Source organism: Lonchura striata, chromosome 6 (genome assembly GCF_046129695.1).
Source record: "Lonchura striata isolate bLonStr1 chromosome 6, bLonStr1.mat, whole genome shotgun sequence".
NCBI classification, from domain to species: domain Eukaryota; kingdom Metazoa; phylum Chordata; class Aves; order Passeriformes; family Estrildidae; genus Lonchura; species Lonchura striata.
The window spans coordinates 51780251-51794343 of NC_134608.1; the positions used below are offsets into that span (position 1 = coordinate 51780251).

Sequence of the window (14093 nt, forward strand, 5' to 3'; positions counted from 1 at the left end):
CACTAAGACATCTACAACAGTTCAAATTCAGGTCACATGGGACAGCTTAGCTGGGAAATGGTCTGCCAGCTCTGCCCCTACACTGGGAACTGAGGTTGGTAATGCACTTCAAAGACTCAGCAAGCCAGCAATTTCAGCATTCATATGTCACAACCATTATATTTATATTACTTAGATGTTCCAATTTTGGCCTCACCTTGCAAAGTGTAGAAAAATGCTAGTAACAAAAATGTGATAGTGAAATCTGCCCCTTGAAAAGGAAATAACCTTGTGCTATTCAACACTGATCCATCCACTTGACTAAAAATGCTTTTTGAAAGGTTCTGGGGGAAAAAATCCTTCCATCCAATCATCCTCTGCTGAAAGCAAGTCAACAATTTGGGGAAAACAAATAAGAGACAGAAAATATGGAATCCATAAAAAGGCCCAAAAGAACTCTAAGAATGTGGAGAAAGCAAACAAAGAAATATCCTAGAGCTCTATTTCTGAGCGCATATCTAGACACCTTTTAAATTCCTCTGCTTGCCATCTAGGAGGTGGATTTCATCCTTGCCTTTCCAATTTCACTTGTTTTGTAAATACTTTCCAAATGACTAATGGCTCTGTTGTTCTAGGACCTCCTTGAAAGGAGCTCTTCACTCTTTGGGGGTTACACAGATCAGAAGTTTTAAAGATACCAAAAAGCATAGCTGCACACAAACCCATCTGAAAACCATAATTAATAAACAAAGGGGAGGGGCTATTTCATCCTGTGTTGAACCCTGGCTGTTACATAGGGGGCCAGGGAATAAACTGTTTGTGGATTGTTTTTGTTCTCATAACCTAATACAAAACTATGCTAAACAAAAGCAAAGATGATGTTTGACCCGAATCCAGCTCTGAAAACACTGAGCTGTGTCTGTATTTATCACATCATTGAAGCATGCTAAGTATTCTGGTAAAAAGATTTCTGGAAAATAAAAGTCCTCTCAAAAGTCCACAAGGACAACATTTTTTTGCTTGTTTTTCTCATTTGCATTCCTAATTTTGTGCTTTTGAAGAGGCTGCTGAAGGATGATTGGCTAAATGATGGTCATTATTGTAAGGAATTAGTAAAATGCTGCTTTGTTATGATTTCAAATGTTGGAGTTATTCTTCTCAATGAAAATACGCTTCTGCAGTCAGTCAACCCAGCAAAGTATTCTGTATCTTAAAGTACTGCAGTCTGCTTTCAGTCCATGATACAGAATTCTTTGCTTGCAACCTTTTATCTCTCAAGAGTTTGACCACAGTTAAGATCAAAACCAAGAAGAAACACTCAGGAAAGACTTCAGGATTCCTAATTTCTACATATCCATTCTCATCAATTGCCCTGCAATACACACTTCTGTTGAACATACTGATGGGGATCCTACAGAAAATTCCAGGATCTGTGCCTGTCAGATAAAGGCTCATTGGTTCTACCCTAAAGATTCCTGGAAGTGCAGCTTCCATTAGCAACATGCCATAACTTTCTGCCACGGATTTTAACAGAAAGCTGGTGAAGTGACAAACCTTGAGAAGAAAGCAACACTCAGAGCTCTTCCATACTGATTCCATGTAGCTGGAGGAGTGAGGAAGCAGGTTCTCACTAGCCTCTACTTACATGCAGGGCTTCTGGACCAAAACCATCCCTTTTCTGGTTCCAAAACAGGTCAGGAAAGCAGTGAAAAAAATCCAATGTGAAAATAGCAACCCTCTGTAAATATCAAGAGGGCCAAGTAATGCCAGGGTTTCTGTGAGTTCTGCCTTGTCTATTGACCTTACAGGGCAGAGAACCAGACTCCTCACAAATACCAGGGCAAAGTGTTGCTCGTAAATATTTTGAGCTGCCTGTAGCCACAAAAATTTTCACAAACCTTCCTTTTACCTGAAAAGTGGCTGAACTGATCTGCAGCCCTTCCTGCATGCTCTGCTGCAGCTGGTTCTGGATACTGATCTTCTTCTCCTTGGTCATGGAGGCGATAGGAAAGCTCCGGATCACGGTCTGCTCCCCGACTGAGGGTACAACACACAGACATTGTTAGATCACACCACCAGGCCTCTGCTCACACTGTCACTGGAATAAACAAGAGTGAATAAGTACAGAGCCACATGAACATGATGGCACAGGGTTAATTTCAGGTGAAATACCTGAAAAGTTGGCAAATTCCTAAAGCATCATCTGTGAATTCCTAAAGCATAATGTGAATTTCTACTCTATTTCAGCTGTGATGATTAGAAAAACATTGTCTTTCTGAGTCTTTCTACATAATAGAAATGTATCCCCAAAACCTAGGTTGGTAGGGGGTAAAGAAACAATTTCAAGTTTATTCAGATTTCATAATGCAACATAGAAACAGAAATCATACACTTTGATATCTTTACATAGGACCGTGAACTTTCCACAATATATCTATACTTCTGAATTACAATCTGCTTAGAAATTGTACATGTTAAATTGTGAAAAGTATAATTCAGAAGAGCTGACATATTAAGAAAATATTTCCAAGCAATAATTTTAGGTAGAATACCAACTCATTAATAGTTTTCCTTTCATTTGCTTCCAGTGTCTGAAAAAAACTTTAATGATGTTGATGCTTAAATAGGTGGCCAGATCAGCTCAAAATCCTGCATATCTGAAGGACCATAATTATCACTGGATTTTCTTACCTAGTTGATCATGTGGAGTGCCTTTAAATATAATCCTGTAAGTGGTAAGGAACAAAGCTCCTTCAGCAGGGAGGATATGAGGACCTCCAAGCAGTCCTCCTGTGGCTTCCTCTCTGCCATCAGGATCCAGCAGCACACGGAGACCTTCACAAACAAATTCTTCTCCTGGCAGTAAAGTTGGCCGTAGGATTTTGGGCTGATGCAAATAAATGGAAAAGTGTTATACCTCAGGCTAGCAAAAATATTTGGTTTTAAAAGCTTAAAACCAAAATTATTATGACACTTAGTCCAAATAAGGGATGTGGAGTTTGGACTCAAGGAAGAGAAATGGGTCACAAAAGCAGTGGGCAAGCAACAGCTTGTTTATGATCAGAAGTCTTGCTCTACTAGTCTCATATTTCATGAGACCAAAGCCAAGCACTTTATTTATTACTAATGGAAATTTTCTTTTAACATTTTGATATTTCCTCATAACATTATGAGAGGAAAAAGAAAGATGACTAGATTTAATGATTCTAATACTTGTAAAGAATACAAATATGTTTCATAACACTTGCCTTCTGTATCGGTGGAAGCCTCCTGCTCTCACGATGCACAGCCTCCAGAGTCTCTATGTGCATTGCTACAATGCCTGGAAAGCAGGAACACCATCAATGAAGTCTCACACAATGGGAAAGAGAAAGCTGCCTTGTAATTAAAACTCTGATAATTCTGAAATTCTCAAATTTTGACACATTATCTGACATTCAACAGCAATTACAGTCTGGAAAAGAAATCTAACACTATAACTTTTCTAAAGGTAACTCCAATTAGAAAGTGCCTTTGTTTAATTAGGAAAAGAAAAAAGAAAGACTATAAAAGCACCTCTTTGTAATAATTCCTACCTGGTATCATGCAGTGCAGACCCTTGATGTGATCCTGTGTGACCCCACTTTCTGTGCAAACCTTGTCAATAAATCTGGTGATGAAGCGCACGACTGCGTTTGCAACATCATTGTTCTCCGAGTCCTCAAACCCACTCTCAGTGTCATAACTCTCTGCAACACTGCCTGCAATGCTAAAGGCAGAAATAAAAGCATTAACAAGTGTGAACAATTCAGCTGGTGGTGCACATGTGACACTTGAACAGACACTGACAAGCTGTAGTGGTTTTTTTTTTTTTTTTTCCTAATTACAATTTGCAAACCTTGCTAAAAGCATACGGTGGTACCACAATTACATTGTACTTTCATTGCCAAAATCTCATGAATGATGACACAGGACAATTTCTCTCCATGAGTCCAGCAGAGATAGGCCCAGAAGAGAAAAAAACAGCTTTTTGGAAGTGAGCTCTGTGTTCTCTTCATAAAGTCAAGTAAAGTATTTGTAACCCATGGTAAGCAAATATCCAGTTATATAGAGAAAATCATTATTTGTATATTTAAGTTGCAGAGCAAATGAATCAAATGCTAAAAAGATCATAAGGAAATTTTTTTTGTGCATTAGATAAGCCAGCAAGTCAGTGGGAGATGTACTCTGAATGTCTAAAAATGCCTCCCATAATAACATTAGGGGCCAAATTCATGGATTGCAACATACACCACAAGCAGTCTACTGAGCACATCCTAATGCCTGAGATTAGAGGTGTGTAGTCAGCAGGAATTAGTAACTCCATGGGGAGTTTCATCCTGATAGTCTTTTACTTGATGCCAATGTACTCACATAGTGTTCTATAATTTTATCAAGTGAGAATTTGTACAGAGAGGTGATAATGAAGACAATAAACAAAGAGGAAGAAAGGCTTGTTATGAAATGTCCTGGATTTGCATGCTAGGGAATGAATGGAACTGGTGTTATACTCCTACTGCTTCCTTAGTAATTTAACCTTTGCCACTGTGGTTTAGCCCTCTTGCTTTCTGTGACCTCAGTGCTTTTCCTCCTTTGCAGCTGTTGCACAGAAATGATGATTTTATAGATGCTAAACAAATGCTTTCTTGATTTTAGGTTCATACGGTGGTTTCTTCAAGTTATATAAAAAATAACAGAATGGGTTTGGGGCTGCTGTTTTCTTTCTCACCAGACCCCATGTCTGTCTCCAACATCTGCTTTACTAGATTAAAAATTCTTACTGGGACAATACAATGTTCCTTTGAATGGAATCTCTCCAGACAAAATTCTGTTATTTGAGAGGAATCATGTTAGACTTCTACTCAACTACTGAACGTGAAAGTGAAGATGCTGAAACAATGTGGTATTTAGAGTACAGCCATTTTACAAGCTGTGGCCCATCCTGCTGGATGAGCCCTGGGCACCCACCTGTTTGTGACAATGCTGTTGCTTCCACTCTCCCAGTCCCCAGTGGCTGATGTTCTCAGCAGCTTGTTCTTACTTGTATCCAGTGGTACCAGCAGGTAGACCATGAGGTTGGCAAAATGAATGGCCTGGCTGAAAACTGTGCTTTCCTCATTCTGGACCAGCTCCTGCTGTGTCTGTTTATTAAGGGTTGGCCATAACCTCAGCTGCTCAGCAGCCAGGTCCATTGCTGTCTTCTCCTGGTCTGCAGGACTCTTCTCCTACAAGACACAGAGAAAGAAATATAAAGACATAGGAAGAAAAGATAAAGCTACAACTTAAAAAACAATGCTTAGCCGAAGCTTTATTTATCAAATTGCTAATTAAACTTCTTCAGTTATTTAAATTATATATTAATTTTAAAATAAAAAGCAAATAACTACCCTCAACAAAGTTTAAGCAGAGTTATGGTTATGGGAACTGAAGTTTGAGAGCAGTTTACTGAAATGCATCAGTAGCACAGTGTGGGCATATATAACATCATTGCTTTTAAGGCCTTTTTTATGCCATCCAATCTTCCATGTTTCTTCAGAGTAGTTTATTGATTTTATCTGATTTTAACACAGCTGCTTTCCTTAGCTTACCCACTTAGCTCAAATAAGAACAAGTATAAATCAGATTGAGAAATAACATGCAGCTCATGGCTTGATGCTGGCAATATTCTCCAAATTCCTAGGATGTTCAGGTGAGGGAAGTTTTTATATAAATAGCTTCCAGACCAGCTGAAACATTCATGTTTTTTTATGTTGGAAGTCCAATTCTAGCATTAGCTTCCAACTAGGTAGATGGCACACAGTCAAAGTAGAATAAAGGAACCTGGGAGCTAATATTAGTGACCTAAAGCCTGATGTTAAATTAATGAATGACTGGGTATCTTGCAAATGCTTTTTCCACAATAAATTGAGCTAACATCTAATGATAATGCTTTGCAGATAAATGTAAATTTCTATTATTTCTCATGTTATTGTATACTGTGTAATACAGAAGAAAATGAAAGGAAAACATATAAAATTGGAAAAAACCATAACTTAATTCTCTGTAACCTAGGAAACAATATGTGAATAAAAATATTAATTTAATATTTTAATAGAGTCTCGTACCTTTTGTTTCAACTGCACTGCATGGTTGTCATCTTTGGCTGTAAGGTAGAGGGAGCGAACTTGATTTTGCACGTTGCTATAGAAGGTTGTTTCCCAAAACTGTTGGTTAGTCCAGATAGGATGATCTTGTACACAGGTGTAAGCAAACTGACTAACCCCAGGTGCTAATTTCTGAAAGCAAAAAATGTGCAAAGTGACAAATCAGTCCTATTATTCAATTTTTTTTAAAGGCTATGACTTCAGAACTGTCACACACATATGTGTATATATATGATCAGTAGTACAGACTGACATATGAAATATATCAACTTCTGTACTGCAGTACAGGCTAGATAAATTATCTCCAGTTTTGTGCCATTCAAGAAATTAACACACAGGGAGGTTGTATACAGTCTAATGCCAGTGCAAGGTATGGTTTCTTGATTCAGAGTAGAAAAATGAGAACTGAGGTAAGAATTTTATGGTAACAAGTACAGAGCACATTTGTGATATAAAACATCTTCCTTGCCAAAAAACCACAGTATTTCTAATAACCTAGTTGTACAACATAGAAATTGGTATTGAAACAGATGAAAATGATTTATCATTTTATTTAGAACTGTAGTAATGAAATTTAAATAATAGTAAGTGTCAGCTGAGTCCTTCCGATAATCTGCATTTGTTGCAACAGCAGAAGATTAGATAAATTGTTATCTTCAGTGTTATTTACTGAACTGAATGACCCAAATCCAGTTCCTGAAAGAGTGCTAATTTTGTTATGTTCTTTGAAGTCACAAGGGTCTGGATCACTGTAAAGTCTCAAACAAACCCAGAATTGTTACAGCATTAGTCATTATGAATGAACCACTTTTTTTCAAGTACATCTATTTATTTAGGTTGCACTAGTCTCCCAGGGAGTTGTTTAATATTCTTGATAACCACATACAAAGAAAGGAAATTTATTTCAATGACCCAAATAATGAAATCTTTTATCATATGTTCTTACTTTTTGAAAAAATAAGGCCACAAAACCATGTGTTGTATACTGCATGTAGCAAAGAAGCAGGTCATCTATACTTGTGCTTATGATTATTTCTGCAGGAGAACTGAAGAATAAAGTACATTACTGTGTGCCTCACAATGTCTATCACTCACAATACTACCCATGCCTGAAACACACAATATGCAAAACTTAGATTTTACTTTAGTGATTATGTTCTGAACCACTTTCCTGGAGAGCACGAATACTACTCCATTTAATATTTGTAATTGTAGAATTAGAACAGCCAGTACTTATAATATTTCCCTAGCTGGCACCTGGGCATTCAAATGGAAGGGTAGGAAATTGCAACCAAAAGTTTTGCAGTCTGGTTTAAAGATTTCCAGTTTTGCAATTCTTCAAACTGTGTTTTCCTCACTAGGCTCTTCCAAGTACAGCATGAACTGAAAGTCCTGAACATGTGCCATGGACTTATTCCCTATCAAAGATTCTTGAAAATTCTACATCTGAGGAAACTCTATGTGACATGCTAAGAAAATTTACCCAACTGAAGTGCCTTCTTGTGCTTAGCCACCTAAAAGTGAGCAGTATAATTTTGATTTGATCATGCACAATTTCAGAATTTCTCGGTAACCTGTTCAGAAATCTACATCTACTCAAACAACGTTCAATGTGACTCTGTTTATTCAATACAGACAGAGAGAAGATATCTGGTTTGTTTAACAGATGCCCAAGTTTCAGTTGTGGTGCAGCTTCTGGCAGATGACAGGAAATGATAACTGATCTCCCTGATCCAGCTGTTAGATCACAGAACAGGTCAGCACAAACAGTGCTCTACTCATCTTTGTAGGGACTGCTGGATATTCCCTTGAAAAATCCTAATCATACACAAGACACACCGCAGGGCCCACAGACTGATCTGGCCCAATCACTGACCTACCTCAAAATCCAGATGGACAAAACCTGTGTTAGAGAGGAATAGGGATGATGGGTAAATCATGGAATAAAAATATGGACAACATAGCTTGAAAGCAAAGGTTAGTGCTAAAGCCATATCATGACTTTTACTTCAATTTATTATTTGTTTTTTTTTCACTGGGACTCAATTCCCAATCACAACATGTCTGCAAAAAGGGAGTATGAATGCCAAGAAGAGGGAGAAGGTAAAAGGAGAAAGGAAAATAAAAGGGGAAGGAAAAACAAAAGGAGAAAAGAAATAAAAAGTCTGCTCAAGCCTAGCTAGTTGGGAGGGTTAATTCACATCAATTTGTACAGTAAATGCACACAAAGGAATGAGTTGATTATCAACCTCTTCAGTTGATAATTCAACCCACATCAGGTAATTGGGTAAACTGGGATGAAAAGGGGTCATCTTTGACACAAACTCAAAATGAAGTTTAAGCTCCTAACCGTGGGTCTAAAGAAATAAAAATAAGATAAATGATTTTCACATGGGGACAAATGTGACAGGAAGGATGAGGGGCTTTTAGATGCTCCTCCTGTGCTCATAATTTAAAACCATGAACAGCCATGTATAAAACATGATTTTTAAACAATGGAGATTTATGTTCACATATAAGTACATAAATCAACACTGATAATAACTCCTAGACCAAATTAAAAAAAAAACTGTTTACAAAAGCATGAAAGAAAACACATCAAAAAAAGCTCAGTGATCATAAATATTATCCTTCTCATCACCTGCATGTGATGAAACAAATGGCAAAACCTGATAGTGGCCAGAGCACAGAATCAACATCAGGACTTGCAGTTCCTGGCTCTGCCAGTTATTCTGGGCAAAATCACTTTGGATTCTCTGCTTGTTTGGGTTAGTTTGTTTGTAAAAAAAAACCCAGTAACAATACCAACCTCAAGAAGCACTGTTGTTTCTGTGCAACCTAAACCCAGGGACTAAAAATACTCTTGGTACAAACACAAGTATTCCATGAAGTTTGCAGTGTCTATATTCTCTATGCTGAGAGTGCTTAGTCAGCCCATTTCCCTAGAATGGAAACTCATCTAAAACATCAAAAGGACCCCAATGCTTACTGCTGCACTCAAAAGAATTTGCTCAGAATTGATCCAGTTTAAGTAGAAGAGTAGTTTGGTGTTTTCCATCAAGAAATACTACATATATAAAACATATCTTCACCTAGCTCTCCACAGGGCAGCTACACTACACTGATATTTGTGCTTTCTCTCTGTCCCAGTAACTCACTCCTGCCAGACAGAATGAATGCAGGAGGCAGCAAAAGAATTTCCTACTTACAAGAAATGATTCAGGGACTGACTGCATAAAACAGACCCCAGAAGAAAATCATAAAAATAGTTCTGAACTGATGAAGTCCTTATTCTAAAGCTGTCAATATGACAGAAAGAGCACTGAGGTGTAAATTGTAACAACCTACAGAAAATCAGTTAACTTCTGCAAAGGGCACTGAGTCCTTTAAACAGATTATGAAACTTAAGAACCCCTGAACACTCCCTTCCCAAATTCCATATGAAACAGACCTTACCCCATCAAAATAATTAATTACATACTACAGAGTTTGTGAGAACACAAGGTAGGTTTGGGACTTGCTATGTAAGACTATACAGGCAACTTCCTGAATTCAGGAATTATCTTGCCATTATTTCCACCTTACTGAGAGGTACTGGATAACACCTGCCTGGAATTTTTTCCCGGTTTCCCTGCACTGGATACTCCTGATTGTGCAAACGATATCTGCAGCTCAGTAAGAAATATGTACCAGTTCCAAAACTCTCAAACTCGCTGTGGGGTCCAGGTCCTCAAAGATTGTCTCTGTAACATTAAATTATCTAGATTGCTTGTTTCTGATAAAGAAAAGCATGTGTTGTGCTGGTCACTCAGCAGTTACTACCCTTAACACCACAAAACTTAAAGAAGGAAGTTTATTATAGGAAAGCAGAGGATCCAGCTATTGATTGTGAAGCTGAAAAGTGATTTTCAAACCAAAAAGAATAAAACCCCAAGTATGAATATACCTGTTTTTTTCTCACAAGATTTTTCTGCATGTCTCTCAGTTATGGAAATGAAGGGGCAAACTCAACAGTGCACTGTCTTTTAGAGAAATCCAGTTTACTTCAGAAATAAAGTGGTTTCTGTCTCCAACTGACAGCCTGAGTTATTGGTTTGGATATATTTGCTGAGAAAACGAGGCAGAACAAGTGAGAAGGAAGGTGCTGCTGAACACAAAGAGTATCTTCCTCCTCAGCTCCTCAAGGAGTCACTGGCTATGGGTCATCATCTGACCTCTGTGAGGAAGCTACTGCAGCACCTTTGCATGCCAAAGCTCCTCCTCTCCTCTAGTGGTTACAGTTGTCCCTGGAATGTGTAAGTGCAGGCTTAGGGATCATCAGGACACACTGGCACTGCTAATTTAAAGAGCTGCTCCCTGTCCCTGCTGAGATAAACATCCAGTCAGTCAGCACCTATTGACACCTAAGCAGGTACCAGCTACTGCAGCCACCCCTGGCCAAGCGATGCAAACCAAATTCTGCACATAAACACGTCCTACCAGCCAGTCCTGCAGTCACATCCATGCTGTGCCCACACAGATCCTGCTAAAACCCAAAAGACTTCACAGTTGTCCCCCAGGACCAACCCTCACTGACTGACCAGCAGGACAGATCCTTACCTACATCCTACCTGCAGACAAGGCTGCAGTGTGTGCACATAGCACAGAACCACAGGGCTGCTGCCTTGGGAGGCACCTTGGAGATCATCCAGCTCCAGCACCCGCCTGAGCAGGGACACCTCCACTGTCCCAGTTGGCTCAGAGCCCCATCCAACCTGGCCTGGAACACTTCCAGGGATGGGGCAGCCACAGCTTCTCTGGGCAACCTTCTCTCAACGTCTCATCACCTTTGCAATTAACCATTTACTCCTATTTTCGATTCTAAACCTACCCTCTCTCACTTTAAAGCCGTTACACACACATACTCCAGCAAGTATAATTGTACATGAGAATGTTTTCAAGCCTGACTGTGTGCTGCATGGATAACATCAGTCAAAAAATTCAGTTCAATGGATACCTTTCCTATTTCATCTAAAGTATAAAATTATACCCACATATTGTGCACACAAATGTGGGGAAATGTCATAAAAGCATGAAGGAAGAATTGCAAAGCTTCTGTTAATTTTACTGCTTTAGAAAAAGATGGTGAAATATTAAATTGAGCTTCGTCTTCAATTTGAAAATCTCAGCAACGAAAAAAAACCAATTTGCCCCCTTTCCAGCCACCAAACCAGACTTAAGATTGACTTCTATTTTAAAATAAAATGAGTAGTAAAGTGATCCATTACACTGTTTATCTACTATTATTTCATTATGAAAAATAAAAGGAAGGTCAATTCACTCATAATTCAGCGCTACCAAATCACAGCCAGGTACACTAAACCAGCAGAGGGCAATAGAATTCTAGAATTTTGCAAAAATGGGATGTAATTCTGGATGGAGCTTTATTTACCTTATACATTTTCTGGCAAAAGTCATTAAACATCTAATTACTCATGATCTCTAATCCTAGATTCCTGAAGGTCACGTGTAATTTACTAGACATTACTTAAAGCCATGCGATTACCTCAGATTTCTACACAGATTTATCAAGATGGATATATGCTACAAAGTTCCCTGTAACATTGAATAATACACATAATAACATACTTATTTCTCCAAAGAGATAAAGAAGAGATTTTAATAGTTTTGTTATACAAAGAAAGAAAGGAAACTAAAATTGTCTAGAACGACATATCCCACAAAAAAGAGAAGACATTTCCATACCAGAACTTCACAGTTTTAAATAAGGTTAAACTCCACAAAGTGGATGAGAAATAGTTGATTTTTCTCCCTCTATCTAGCATTATAAAGTTTTTGTGGGTTAAATCCATTAGTTAAGATACAGATTTCACAAACTCTCAGTTAAGTGTTGAATCCATCTGAAGAGTTTTTCAAGCTTTGACACAGTTATTTTGAAAATCTCCTTAAACGTCACTGAATTTTGGATCAGGTGGTTCAGCAGTGAGTGTGCACCTGTGAGTGCATTGGAATGGTGGCATTGGCTCTATCCACAAAAACAACCCACAGCACGAAGTTGTTATCCAGGTCTGTGCCCAGAAACAAATAAACCCTGTAAATCTCAGCAGTTGACGGGTTTTAGCTAGATTCAAAATAATGGTTCTTAGAATTATTGATGACCTGATATGTAACTTAAGGTCCAGCTAAATAGAGCAACCCCCAAGGGGGTAGGTAAAGTAATTACTTTAAGTTCTTCTGTCACTTCATTCTAGTAGTTCTTTGATTATTATTTTCCTTCTTCTGTGGGAGCTTTCTCTGTCTTCACTGGTCAAATTATTTTTGAATTTCTCTCAATATGCAGCAGTTTCTTATCTGAGGAAACTATTAAAACAATAGTCCTCAAGTAGCCCTCAAGAACAGGATGAGCAAATTTGAAAGATGTAAGGGTTCAATAAAGAATATCAACTGCAAATTCATAAAATTTTAACAGTAATAGATCTTATCTTGGCAATATGAATTATAGATATACTACATGGTGAAAGAAAGAGGATGGGCAAAATCAAGAACCTTAATATTATGAAGAATTCTGAAAGTAAGGACAAGAAAACTGAACTTGCACTCTGAGCTAAGCCATTTGAGAGCTCAAACAAGATCCAGTTTGACTAACAGACACAGAAAATGAGGTGCTGAGTGGAAGTGCCTTACAGAGGAGGATATTGTCAGGAACAGTTCTGCCAAATGGTAAGGTGCAGTTTTGGCACGTGCAAGGCACGAGGAAGAGGAGAGCCACACACCTGCCCTGTGAATTCTTCCTGGCACAGTGCTATGAACTCATGACAATGAGCTGATGTGGTATGCACAAGTTCAGAGAGCTGTGATTAATCAGAGGAAGTCAAGAAGAGCATCCCATCAAGAATTCCAACTGTAGGTACTGTCATGAAGGGTACAAAAGCAGCAAATGGAAAAAAATACAGGGATATGGATAAAAACAAGAGTAGGAGATAAAAACTCCAAATTTGGGCTTAAGTCACTTGGACATGTACATAAGAAAAGTGTTTGTGACACCTCAATTCTTTGGTCACGCTCAGTTTAAATTGTTGATGAGCTATCTAGGATGGCAACTGAGACATTCACAGAGAAGCAGGCAATACACACAAATATAGCAGCAATTTCTCTCCCTTACCATCTGTAAGCATTTGCTCTCTCATGGAAACATAAAATAATGCTGCTCAAATCAGATAATAATGCTACAATGAAATGGAACTCGGTGAAGGAAATTGTTTTCATGAAGAAAGTTCCATTCTACTGGGATAAGGACATGGTGATGAGGAGGCAAAGTTGACCTTACACATATGGAAAACGCATGGGGGACTCTGTTACTTCATTTACATTCCTTCACATGAAGCTCAGAAGCTTTACTAGATTTTAATTAAGCCACCAGAAATTCTTTCATGGTGAAAATTCGAAGTGAATCAGAATTTCTGTAACACTGTAATCCCCCCTAGAAGTAACAACGTAAAGAGATGGGCAATAAGGAAATTAAACATCTTAAACCAGACTTATGTATCATTTCTAGAAAACAAGCTCAAGTGAAATCAGTTACAAATGATGTGGTCCAATACAGAGGAAATGCAACAGAAAGCTTCCTCCTTATCCTAGGCAACAGTGGTCAGTTCCTCAGTAACACAAATTTAATATAAAATTTATCATTACGTCTCATTTTAATTGGGGGAAATTGCCTTTTTTTTCTTCCTGACCAAGTACTTCCTCCCACAAACCACTAAGGAAAGGAACTACAGATTGCTAAATTATTTTTCCACTGTGTTATCATTCTGGGAAAGTCAGCTTCTTCAACAGAGCAAAGTTACCTCAGTAATGGATTTCCTAAATTCCTTGTTAAAAACATTCTCTAGTTAGTCTCTCCTGTTAATATGCTAACCTGTTGTATTATACTTTCTTGCTTAATTTGCTTTT

General features: G+C 38.2%; 1 protein-coding gene across 4 annotated transcripts in view; it reads right to left on the reverse strand.

The window, feature by feature from the left end:
* SBF2 (SET binding factor 2) overlaps nt 1-14093 on the reverse strand; it is a 230214-nt gene that overhangs the window by 43380 nt on the left and 172741 nt on the right. For all 4 annotated transcript variants that reach the window (XM_021529471.3, XM_021529473.3, XM_021529472.3 and 1 more), the window contains exons 18-23: nt 6102-6272; nt 4966-5222; nt 3555-3727; nt 3228-3301; nt 2671-2866; nt 1889-2016 (exon numbers count right to left, since the gene is read on the reverse strand). In XM_021529471.3, coding sequence (XP_021385146.2) covers nt 1889-2016; nt 2671-2866; nt 3228-3301; nt 3555-3727; nt 4966-5222; nt 6102-6272 — 999 coding nt within the window. The remainder of the gene's footprint in view (nt 1-1888; nt 2017-2670; nt 2867-3227; nt 3302-3554; nt 3728-4965; nt 5223-6101; nt 6273-14093) is intronic.